Source organism: Pleurodeles waltl, chromosome 3_1 (genome assembly GCF_031143425.1).
Source record: "Pleurodeles waltl isolate 20211129_DDA chromosome 3_1, aPleWal1.hap1.20221129, whole genome shotgun sequence".
NCBI classification, from domain to species: domain Eukaryota; kingdom Metazoa; phylum Chordata; class Amphibia; order Caudata; family Salamandridae; genus Pleurodeles; species Pleurodeles waltl.
The window spans coordinates 395,222,825-395,235,688 of NC_090440.1; the positions used below are offsets into that span (position 1 = coordinate 395,222,825).

Here is a 12,864-nt window from a genome sequence, read left to right on the forward strand (position 1 = left end):
CCTCAGAGTGACAAAGGCACTCTCCCCATGGGGCCAGCAACATGTCTCTAGTGTGGCAGGCTGCTGGAACTAGTTAGCCTACACAGATAGTCGGTTAAGTTTTAGGGGGCACCTCTAAGGTGCCCTCTGTGGTGTATTTTACAATAAAATGTACACTGGCATCAGTGTGCATTTATTGTGCTGAGAAGTTTGATACCAAACTTCCCAGTTTTCAGTGTAGCCATTATGGTGCTGTGGAGTTCGTGTTTGACAGACTCCCAGACCATATACTCTTATGGCTACTCTGCACTTACAATGTCTAAGGTTTTGTTTAGACACTGTAGGGGTACCATGCTCATGCACTGGTACCCTCACCTATGGTATAGTGCACCCTGCCTTAGGGCTGTAAGGCCTGCTAGAGGGGTGTCTTACCTATACTGCATAGGCAGTGAGAGGCTGGCATGGCACCCTGAGGGGAGTGCCATGTCGACTTACTCGTTTTCTCCTCACTAGCACACACAAGCTGGCAAGCAGTGTGTCTGTGCTGAGTGAGAGGTCTCCAGGGTGGCATAAGACATGCTGCAGCCCTTAGAGACCTTCCTTGGCATCAGGGCCCTTGGTACTAGAAGTACCAGTTACAAGGGACTTATCTGGATGCCAGGGTCTGCCAATTGTGGATACAAAAGTACAGGTTAGGGAAAGAACACTGGTGCTGGGGCCTGGTTAGCAGGCCTCAGCACACTTTCAATTGTAAACATAGCATCAGAAAAGGCAAAAAGTCAGGGGGCAACCATGCCAAGGAGGCATTTCCTTACACAACCCCCCCCCAAACGAAAGAGGATGAGACTAACCTTTCCCAAGAGAGTCTTCATTTTCTAAGTGGAAGAACCTGGAAAGGCCATCTGCATTGGCATGGGCAGTCCCAGGTCTGTGTTCCACTATAAAGTCCATTCCCTGTAGGGAGATGGACCACCTCAATAGTTTAGGATTTTCACCTTTCATTTGCATCAGCCATTTGAGAGGTCTGTGGTCAGTTTGAACTAGGAAGTGAGTCCCAAAGAGGTATGGTCTCAGCTTCTTCAGGGACCAAACCACAGCAAAGGCCTCCCTCTCAATGGCACTCCAACGCTGCTCCCTGGGGAGTAACCTCCTGCTAATGAAAGCAACAGGCTGGTCAAGGCCATCATCATTTGTTTGGGACAAAACTGCCCCTATCCCATGTTCAGAGGCATCAGTCTGCACAATGAACTGCTTAGAATAATCTGGAGCTTTTAGAACTGGTGCTGAGCACATTGCCTGTTTCAGGGTGTCAAAGGCCTGTTGGCATTCCACAGTCCAGTTCACTTTCTTGGGCATTTTCTTGGAGGTGAGTTCAGTGAGGGCTGTCACAATGGATCCATATCCCTTCACAAACCTCCTGTAATACCCAGTCAAGCCAAGGAATGCCCTGACTTGAGTCTGGGTTTTTGGAGCTACCCAGTCCAGAATAGTCTGGATCTTGGGTTGGAGTGGCTGAACTTGGCCTCCACCTACAAGGTGGCCCAAGTAAACCACAGTTCCCTGCCCTATCTGGCATTTGGATGCCTTGATAGAGAGGCCTGCAGATTGCAGAGCCTTCAAAACCTTCTTCAGGTGGACCAGGTGATCCTGCCAGGTGGAGCTAAAGACAGCAATATCATCAAGATAAGCTGTGCTAAAGGACTCCAAGCCAGCAAGGACTTGATTCACCAACCTTTGGAAGGTGGCAGGGGCATTCTTTAAACCAAAGGGCATAACAGTAAACTGATAATGCCCATCAGGTGTGGAGAATGCTGTTTTCTCTTTTGCTCCAGGTGCCATTTTTATTTGCCAGTACCCTGCTGTCAAGTCAAAGGTACTTAAGAATTTGGCAGCACCTAATTTGTCTATGAGCTCATCAGCTCTTGGAATTGGATGGGCATCTGTCTTGGTGACAGAATTGAGCCCTCTGTAGTCCACACAAAACCTCATCTCTTTCTTTCCATCTTTGGTGTGAGGTTTGGGGACTAAGACCACTGGGCTAGCCCAGGGGCTGTCAGAGCGCTCAATTACTCCCAATTCCAGCATCTTGTGGACTTCCACCTTGATGCTTTCCTTAACATGGTCAGACTGTCTAAAGATTTTGTTTTTGACAGGCATGCTGTCTCCTGTGTCCACATCATGGGTACACAGGTGTGTCTGACCAGGGGTTAAGGAGAAGAGTTCAGGAAACTGTTGTAGGACTCTCCTACAATCAGCTTGCTGTTGGCCAGAGAGGGTGTCTGAGTAGATCACTCCATCTACTGTGCCATCTTTTGGGTCTGATGACAGAAGATCAGGGAGAGGTTCACTCTCTGCCTCCTGATCCTCATCTGTTACCATCAACAGATTCACATCAGCCCTGTCATGGAAGAGCTTAAGGCGGTTCACATGGATCACCCTCTTGGGGCTCCTGCTTGTGCCCAGGTCCACCAGGTAGGTGACCTGACTCTTCCTTTCTAGCACTGGGTAAGGGCCACTCCATTTGTCCTGGAGTGCCCTGGGAGCCACAGGCTCCAGAACCCAGACTTTCTGCCCTGGTTGGAACTCAACCAGTGCAGCCTTTTGGTCATACCAAAACTTCTGGAGCTGTTGGCTGGCCTCAAGGTTTTTGGTTGCCTTTTCCATGTACTCTGCCATTCTAGAGCGAAGGCCAAGTACATAGTCCACTATGTCCTGTTTAGGCTCATGGAGAGGTCTCTCCCAGCCTTCTTTAACAAGAGCAAGTGGTCCCCTTACAGGATGACCAAACAGAAGTTCAAAGGGTGAGAATCCTACTCCCTTCTGTGGCACCTCTCTGTAAGCGAAAAGCAGACATGGCAAGAGGACATCCCATCTCCTTTTGAGTTTTTCTGGGAGCCCCATGATCATGCCTTTTAATGTCTTGTTGAATCTCTCAACCAAGCCATTAGTTTGTGGATGGTATGGTGTAGTGAATTTATAAGTCACTCCACACTCATTCCACATGTGCTTTAGATATGCTGACATGAAGTTGGTACCTCTGTCAGACACCACCTCCTTAGGGAAACCCACTCTGGTAAAGATACCAATGAGGGCCTTGGCTACTGCAGGGGCAGTAGTCGACCTAAGGGGAATAGCTTCAGGATACCTGGTAGCATGATCCACTACTACCAGGATATACATATTTCCTGAGGCTGTGGGAGGTTCTAGTGGACCAACTATGTCCACACCCACTCTTTCAAAGGGAACCCCCACCACTGGAAGTGGAATGAGGGGGGCCTTTGGGTGCCCACCTGTCTTACCACTGGCTTGACAGGTGGGGCAGGAGAGGCAAAACTCCTTAACCATGTTGGACATATTGGGCCAGTAGAAGTGGTTGACTAACCTCTCCCACGTCTTGGTTTGTCCCAAATGTCCAGCAAGGGGAATGTCATGGGCCAATGTTAGGATGAACTTCCTGAACAGCTGAGGCACTACCACTCTCCTAGTGGCACCAGGTTTGGGGTCTCTGGCCTCAGTGTACAGGAGTCCATCTTCCCAATAGACCCTATGTGTTCCATTTTTCTTGCCTTTGGACTCTTCAGCAGCTTGCTGCCTAAGGCCTTCAAGAGAGGGACAGGTTTCTTGTCCCTTACACAGCTCCTCCCTTGAGGGTCCCCCTGGGCCTAAGAGCTCAACCTGGTAAGGTTCAAGCTCCAAAGGCTCAGTTCCCTCAGAGGGCAGAACTTCTTCCTGAGAAGAGAGGTTCCCTTTCTTTTGCTGTGTTGCAGTTGGTTTCCCAACTGACTTTCCTTTCCTCTTGGTAGGCTGGGCCATTCTTCCAGACTCCAGCTCTACTTGTTCACCCTGTGCCTTGCATTGTGCTCTGGTTTTCACACACACCAGTTCAGGGATACCCAGCATTGCTGCATGGGTTTTTAGTTCTGACTCCAGGTCATTTCCAAGCAGACAGTCCACTGGGATATTTGAGGAGACCACCACCTGTTTCAGGCCATTGACCCCTCCCCATTCTAAAGTAACCATTGCCATGGGATGTACTTTTCTCTGATTGTCAGCGTTGGTGACTGTGTACGTTTTTCCAGTCAGGTATTGGCCAGGGGAAACCAGTTTCTCTGTCACCATGGTGACACTGGCACCTGTATCCCTCAGGCCCTCTATTCTAGTCCCATTAATTAAGAGTTGCTGTCTGTATTTTTGCATGTTAGGCGGCCAGACAGCTAGTGTGGCTAAATCCACCCCACCCTCAGAAACTAGAGTAGCTTCAGTGTGGACCCTGATTTGCTCTGGGCACACTGTTGATCCCACTTGGAGACTAGCCATACCAGTGTTACCTGGATGGGAGTTTGGAGTGGAACCTTTCTTGGGACAGGCCTTGTCTCCAGTTTGGTGTCCATGCTGTTTACAGCTATGACACCAGGCCTTTTTGGGATCAAAGTTTTTACCCTTGTACCCATTGTTTTGTGAAGAGGCTCTGGGCCCACCCTCCTGTGCAGGTTTTTGGGGGCCTGTAGAAGACTCTTTACTATTTTTAGTTTTGGTTGTCTCATCACCCTTCCCCTGGGGAGTCTTTGTGACCCCTTTCTTTTGGTCACCCCCTGTTGAAGTCTTGGACACCCTTGTCTTGACCCAATGGTCCGCCTTCTTTCCCAATTCTTGGGGAGAAATTGGTCCTAGGTCTACCAGATGCTGATGCAGTTTATCATTGAAACAATTACTCAATAGGTGTTCCTTCACAAATAAAATGTACAGCCCATCATAATTACTTACACCACTGCCTTGAATCCAACCATCTAGTGTTTTCACTGAGCAGTCAACAAAGTCAACCCAGGTCTGGCTCGAGGATTTTTGAGCCCCCCTGAACCTAATCCTGTACTCCTCAGTGGAGAATCCAAAGCCCTCAATCAGGGTACCCTTCATGAGGTCATAAGATTCTGCATCTTTTCCAGAGAGTGTGAGGAGTCTATCCCTACACTTTCCTGTGAACATTTCCCAAAGGAGAGCACCCCAGTGAGATCTGTTCACTTTTCTGGTTACACAAGCCCTCTCAAAAGCTGTGAACCATTTGGTGATGTCATCACCATCTTCATATTTAGTTACAATCCCTTTAGGGATTTTTAACATGTCAGGAGAATCTCTGACCCTATTTATATTGCTGCCACCATTGATGGGTCCTAGGCCCATCTCTTGTCTTTCCCTTTCTATGGCTAGGAGCTGTCTCTCTAAAGCCAATCTTTTGGCCATCCTGGCTAACAGGAGGTCATCTTCACTGAGAGCATCCTCAGTGATTTCAGAAATGTGGGACCCTCCTGTGAGGGACTCACTATTTCTGACTAACACAGTTGGAGACAGGACTTGAGGGGTCCTGTTCTCCCTATTTAGGACTGGAGGAGGGACATTGGCCTCCAAGTCACTAATTTCTTCCTCTGTGATGTCATCATCAGAGGGGTTGGCTTTTTCAAACTCTGCCAACAGCTCCTGGAGCTGAATTTTGGTAGGTCTGGAGCCAATGGTTATTTTTTTGATATTACAGAGAGACCTTAGCTCCCTCATCTTAAGATGGAGGTAAGGTGTGGTGTCGAGTTCCACCACATTCATCTCTGTATCAGACATTATTTTGCTAAAAGTTGGAAGACTTTTTAAAGAATCTAAAACTGTTTCTAGAATCTAATTTCAAACTTCTAACAAACTTTTAAACTCTAAAAGACAATGCTAAACAGGGACTTAACACACAAGGCCCTAGCAGGACTTTTAAGAATTTAGAAAAATTTCAAATTGCAAAAATGAATTTCTAATGACAATTTTGGAATTTGTCGTGTGATCAGGTATTGGCTGAGTAGTCCAGCAAATGCAAAGTCTTGTACCCCACCGCTGATCCACCAATGTAGGAAGTTGGCTCTGTATGTGCTATTTCAAAGTGAGGAATAGCATGCACAGAGTCCAAGGGTTCCCCTTAGAGGTAAAATAGTGGTAAAAATAGATAATACTAATGCTCTATTTTGTGGTAGTGTGGTCGAGCAGTAGGCTTATCCAAGGAGTAGTGTTAAGCATTTGTTGTACATACACATAGACAATAAATGAGGTACACACACTCAGAGACAAATCCAGTCAATAGGTTTTTGTATAGAAAAATATCTTTTCTTAGTTTATTTTAAGAACCACAGGTTCAAATTCTACATGTAATATCTCATTCGAAAGGTATTGCAGGTAAGTACTTTAGGAACTTTAAATCATAAAAATTGCATGTATACTTTTCAAGTTATTGACAAATAGCTGTTTTAAAAGTGGACACTTAGTGCAATTTTCACAGTTCCTAGGGGAGGTAAGTATTTGTTAGGTTAACCAGGTAAGTAAGACACTTACAGGGCTTAGTTCTTGGTCCAAGGTAGCCCACCGTTGGGGGTTCAGAGCAACCCCAAAGTCACCACACCAGCAGCTCAGGGCCGGTCAGGTGCAGAGTTCAAAGTGGTGCCCAAAACACATAGGCTAGAATGGAGAGAAAGGGGTGCCCCGGTTCCGGTCTGCTTGCAGGTAAGTACCCGCGTCTTCGGAGGGCAGACCAGGGGGGTTTTGTAGGGCACCGGGGGGGACACAAGCCCACACAGAAATTTCACCCTCAGCAGCGCGGGGGCGGCCGGGTGCAGTGTAGAAACAAGCATCGGGTTTGTAATGGAAGTCAATGGGAGATCTAGGGATCTCTTCAGCGCTGCAGGCAGGCAAGGGGGGGGTTCCTCGGGGAAACCTCCACTTGGTCAAGGGAGAGGGACTCCTGGGGGTCACTCCTCCAGTGAAAGTCCGGTCCTTCAGGTCCTGGGGGCTGCGGGTGCAGGGTCTCTCCCAGGTGTCGGGACTTAGGATTCAAAGAGTCGCGGTCAGGGGAAGCCTCGGGATTCCCTCTGCAGGCGGCGCTGTGGGGGCTCAGGGGGGACAGGTTTTTGTACTCACAGTCTTAGAGTAGTCCTGGGGTCCCTCCTGAGGTGTTGGATCGCCACCAGCCGAGTCGGGGTCGCCGGGTGCAGTGTTGCAAGTCTCACGCTTCTTGCGGGGAGCTTGCAGGGTTCTTTAAAGCTGCTGGAAACAAAGTTGCAGCTTTTCTTGGAGCAGGTCCGCTGTCCTCGGGAGTTTCTTGTCTTTTCGAAGCAGGGGCAGTCCTCAGAGGATGTCGAGGTCGCTGGTCCCTTTGGAAGGCGTCGCTGGAGCAGGATCTTTGGAAGGCAGGAGACAGGCCGGTGAGTTTCTGGAGCCAAGGCAGTTGTCGTCTTCTGGTCTTCCTCTGCAGGGGTTTTTCAGCTAGGCAGTCCTTCTTCTTGTAGTTGCAGGAATCTAATTTTCTAGGGTTCAGGGTTGCCCTTAAATACTAAATTTAAGGGCGTGTTTAGGTCTGGGGGGTTAGTAGCCAATGGCTACTAGCCCTGAGGGTGGGTACACCCTCTTTGTGCCTCCTCCCAAGGGGAGGGGGTCACAATCCTAACCCTATTGGGGGAATCCTCCATCTGCAAGATGGAGGATTTCTAAAAGTTAGAGTCACCTCAGCTCAGGACACCTTAGGGGCTGTCCTGCCTGGCCAGTGACTCCTCCTTGTTGCTTTCTTTGTTCCCTCCAGCCTTGCCGCCAAAAGTGGGGGCCGTGGCCGGAGGGGGCGGGCAACTCCACTAAGCTGGAGTGCCCTGCTGGGCTGTGACAAAGGGGTGAGCCTTTGAGGCTCACCGCCAGGTGTCACAGCTCCTGCCTGGGGGAGGTGTTAGCATCTCCACCCAGTGCAGGCTTTGTTACTGGCCTCAGAGTGACAAAGGCACTCTCCCCATGGGGCCAGCAACATGTCTCTAGTGTGGCAGGCTGCTGGAACTAGTCAGCCTACACAGATAGTCGGTTAAGTTTTAGGGGGCACCTCTAAGGTGCCCTCTGTGGTGTATTTTACAATAAAATGTACACTGGCATCAGTGTGCATTTATTGTGCTGAGAAGTTTGATACCAAACTTCCCAGTTTTCAGTGTAGCCATTATGGTGCTGTGGAGTTCGTGTTTGACAGACTCCCAGACCATATACTCTTATGGCTACTCTGCACTTACAATGTCTAAGGTTTTGTTTAGACACTGTAGGGGTACCATGCTCATGCACTGGTACCCTCACCTATGGTATAGTGCACCCTGCCTTAGGGCTGTAAGGCCTGCTAGAGGGGTGTCTTACCTATACTGCATAGGCAGTGAGAGGCTGGCATGGCACCCTGAGGGGAGTGCCATGTCGACTTACTCGTTTTGTCCTCACTAGCACACACAAGCTGGCAAGCAGTGTGTCTGTGCTGAGTGAGAGGTCTCCAGGGTGGCATAAGACATGCTGCAGCCCTTAGAGACCTTCCTTGGCATCAGGGCCCTTGGTACTAGAAGTACCAGTTACAAGGGACTTATCTGGATGCCAGGGTCTGCCAATTGTGGATACAAAAGTACAGGTTAGGGAAAGAACACTGGTGCTGGGGCCTGGTTAGCAGGCCTCAGCACACTTTCAATTGTAAACATAGCATCAGCAAAGGCAAAAAGTCAGGGGGCAACCATGCCAAGGAGGCATTTCCTTACAAGCGAGGTGTGTGTTTGGCGGTCTATCAACACTAGATCCTGAAGTTGACCCTGTGCTTGTGTCCATTGTGCAGCTAGGCACTGTTGTAAGGGCCGCATGTGTAATCTTGCGTTTGGGACAATTGCTATGCATGAAGACATCATGCCTAGAAGTTTCATCACTAATTTTACTTGATATTGTTGGTTTGGGTGCATGCTTTGTATTATGTTTTGGAATGCTTGTACCCTTTGTGGACTTGGAGTGGCAATCCCTTTTTTTGTGTTGATTGTTGCTCCTAAGTATTGTTGTATTTGACACGGTTCTAAGTGTGATTTTAGGTAGTTTATTGACAACCCTAGTTTGTGAAGGGTTTCTATGATGTATTTTGTGTGTTGAAGACACTGTTTTTGAGTGTTGGTTTTTATTAACCAATCGTCTAGATACGGGAATACGTGCATGTGCTGTCTTCTGATATGGGCTGCTACTACTGCAAGGCATTTTGTAAATACACTTGGTGCTGTTGTTATTCCGAATGGTAACACTTTGAATTGGTAATGTACTCCTTGGATTACAAACCTTAAGTATTTCCTGTTTGAAGGATCTATGGGTATATGGAAGTACGCATCCTTGAGATCTTATGTTGACATGTAGTCTTGTTGTTTGAGCAAGGGGATTACGTCTTGAAGTGTCACCATGTGAAAGTGATCTGATTTGATGTAAAGATTTAGTGTTATGAGATCTAAGATGGGTCTCAGAGTTTTGTCCTTTTTGGGTATTAGAAAATACAGGGAATAAACACCTGTTCCTTTCTGATGGTTGGGTACCAGTTCTATAGCGTCTTTTTGTAACAACGCTTGGACTTCTAGTTGTAATAGATTCAAGTGTTGTTTGGACATGTTGTGTGTTCTTGGAGGCACATTTGGTGGTAATTGTAGGAATTCTATGCAATAACCATGTTGGATAATGGCTAGTACCCACAAGTCTGTTGTTATTTCTTCCCAGTTGTGGTAATAATCTGTGAGTCTCCCCCCCACTGGTGTTATGTGTTGGGGATTTGTGACACTGAAGTCACTGTTTAGTTTGAGGGGTCTTTGGGCTTTGGAACTTTCCTCTAGTTTTAGAGAACTGTCCACCTCTGTATTGTCCCCGAAAGGCTCCTCTTTGATACTGGCCCTGGTATGTGGGTCTGGTTTGTGAGGTTGAGGGTTCTGTGCTTTGGGCCAGAAACCTCCCTCTAAATTGTGTCTTCCTAAATGTGTCTCTGCTCTGTGGGGAGTAGAGCGCGCCATTGGCCTTGGCCGTATCAGTGTCCTTCTTCAGTTTCTCTATAGATGTGTCCACCTCCGGCCCAAACAACTGCTGTCCATTAAAAGGCATATTAAGCACAGCCTGTTGGATCTCTGTCTTAAACCCGGAGGTGCGTAGCCATACGTGTCTCCGAATAGTGACCGCTGTATTCACAGTTCTTGCGGCTGTGTCCGCTGCATCCATTGCCGATCGTATCCGGTTGTTTGAGATACTTTGACCCTCTTACACCACTTGTTGTGCACGGTTTTGGAACTCCTTGGGCAGATGTTCTATAAAGTGCTGCATTTCATCCCAATGAGCTCTGTCATATCTTGACAATAAAGCCTGGGAATTGGCAATGTGCCACTGATTGGCCGCTTGTGCTGCAACTCTTTTCCCCGCTGCATCAAACTTTCGACTTTCTTTGTCGGGTGGTGGTGCATCTCCAGAGGTGTGTGAATTAGCCCTTTTACGTGCTGCGCCTACTACTACTGAGTCAGGTGTCAGTTGTTGTGTGATGTACACAGGATCTGTAGGGGAGGCTTGTACTTTTTGTCCACCCTAGGTGTGATGGCTCTGCCTTTGACGGGTTCTTTAAATACTTGTTTTGCGTGTTTCAACATCCCTGGTAACATTGGGAGACTTTGGTACTGACTGTGTGTCAAAGTATTAAATAAAAAGTCATCCTCAATGGGTTCTGCGTGCAGTGCCACATTGTGAAAATCCGCTGCTCTGGACACCACTTGCGTGTAGGCAGTACTGTCTTCAGGTGGTGATGGTCTTGCTGGGTAGCAGTCTGGACTATTGTCTGATACTGGCGCATCATATAGATCCCAGGCATCTGGGTCATCCTGGCTCATCCCTGTGTGCGTTGGAGATTGCATCATAGGGGGGGTTGCAATTGGTGACAGTTGCGATGAGTGGTGTGGTGATGGTTGTGGCGAAGAGTGAGGTGGAGTTACTGCTTTTGCCACTTTTGCTTGTGGTTGTTTTTCTTTTTCTTGGAAAACAAGTTTCCTTTTCATCCTTATAGGAGGAAGAGTTCTTATTTTCCCTGTATCCTTTTGAATATGAAGCCTTCTTTGTGTATAATCTGGTTCCCCTGCTTCTAGCTCTTGTCCAAATTTATGGCCTTGTAGTTGTGCTGAAAGACCTTGTTCTTCGGAGTACGAGCTTGTTTTCGGCTCCGAAGCAGGATGTTTCGGTACCAAAACTTTTTCTACAGTCTTTTTCTGCTCCGAAGCCACTTTTTTCAGTTTCGGTGTGCCGATCTCTCGGTGCCGACTTATCTCGGAGCCGGTATCTTGATGTCGAGTTTGGTCGGAGCCAGGTTCTCGGTGTCGAGTATGCTCTGTGCCGGGATCTCAACCAGAGTCGGATGACTTCGACACGTGTGTGCCCTTTTTCGGTGCCGATGGATGGTCACCGATTTTACAGGTTAAGCCATGGCCTGCCGGCGGTGGCGTCCCCTGGGCCTTCATGACTTTGGCGTGAGTTTTGGCCGGGGCTGGTTTACTCACGGTTTTCGGCGTCTGTTCCGTTTCGGGCTCGTCCGAGTCAGCAATGGAGAAAGTCTCCTCTTCCTCGACGTCGTGGTGACCTGACGGCGCCGATGCCATTTGAAGCCTTTGTGCTCTCCGGTCCCGTAGCGTTTTCTTTGACCGAAATGCCTGAGAGTCCTCGCAAGTATCCTCTTTGTGTTCGGGGGACAAACACAAATTACAGACCAGATGTTGATCTGTGTAAGGATACTTGTTGTGGCATTCGGGGCAGAAGCGGAATGGGGTCCGTTCCATGAGCCTTGAAGAAGCACGCGGTCGGGCCGACCAGGCCCCGCCGGGGTCTAGAAGCCCTGAAGGGCTACCGGAGCTCTTCTTTAATTCGGTGTCGATCTGCGTTAACTAACCCGATACCGAAAGCAAACAATACCGTCGAATTTTCCGAGATTTAACTAACTTTCCGAACTGAAACACGGAGCGAAGAGGAACACGTCCAAACCCGATGGCGGAAAGAAAACAACCTAAGATGGAGTCGACGCCCATGCGCAATGGAGCCGAAATGGGAGGAGTCCCTTGATCTCGTGACTCAAAAAGACTTCTTTGAAGAAAAACAACTTGTAACACTCCGAGCCCAACACTAGATGGCGGGATATGCACAGCATGTGTATCTGCAGCTACACATGCCATCGAACATATATATATATGTGTGTACAGGGAGAGAGAGAGAGAGAGAGAGAGAGAGAAAAAGAGAGAGAGAGAGAGAGAGAGATAGATATCAGTTTCACAGTTCCAGCACCTGGTGTGAGGGCTGGCTCGCATTTAGGAGGATACTCACTGTGTGTGTGTTGACGATTTCCCCAATAGAAATGTAGATGATTGGTTTGGTGAGTGTAACCAAGTCTGAATATTCATCCACATTAAACTTATCTTCAGGTTCTGGAACATCACAAGCTGCCAGAAAAAAGCGCCTGTGAAAAGAAAGTATATTTGTACTTAACAACAATCAACTGTGCATTTGAATAGATCTTCATAAGCTAAACAGGATGTCACAGAGGGAGTTCAAAAACGAGAAGTGACACAATGTTGTACCACCTGTAAAAGTGAATAATAAACATATTCTGGCAGACGTTTGTAAGAGTGCCATGAGATGATGCAGGCAAAGTGATGTCCAAGTGGTCTGTCGGTCCGTAGTTCAAGGTGGGCCACCTCAACATGACTAAACCATCATACTTGTGCAAATAGTGTATGGCCCTCCCTCTCTCCCTATCCTGATCTACTTTTATGCTGCTGTGGACCTCCTTTCTGCTTGAAATGTTTGTTTTCGCTTTCCTTCCCTCATTCAATGCTGGAGACCCGTCTGTAGGCCCATGTTAGTGCCACTACGCTTCACGTTAGACCATCATTTGTCCCATGTACCACACACGAACAAGAGTAAAGCTCTTTATTTCTCGATGCCTTTTCTCTCACATAGATCAGTCAGGAGCTTCACAAATCAGCTAGACAACGTATCTTTAGACTTTGCAGCCATCAATAATCAGTTAGTGGGCTGCTTTGT

At 48.0% G+C, this 12,864-nt stretch overlaps 1 protein-coding gene across 2 annotated transcripts in view; it reads right to left on the reverse strand.

Moving 5' to 3' along the window:
* The window catches only part of IQGAP1 (IQ motif containing GTPase activating protein 1), a 424,957-nt gene that overhangs the window by 80,930 nt on the left and 331,163 nt on the right, over positions 1–12,864 (reverse strand). For both annotated transcript variants that reach the window (XM_069222592.1, XM_069222593.1), the window contains one exon: positions 12,145–12,277. In XM_069222592.1, the coding sequence (XP_069078693.1) occupies positions 12,145–12,277 (133 nt within the window). The remainder of the gene's footprint in view (positions 1–12,144; positions 12,278–12,864) is intronic.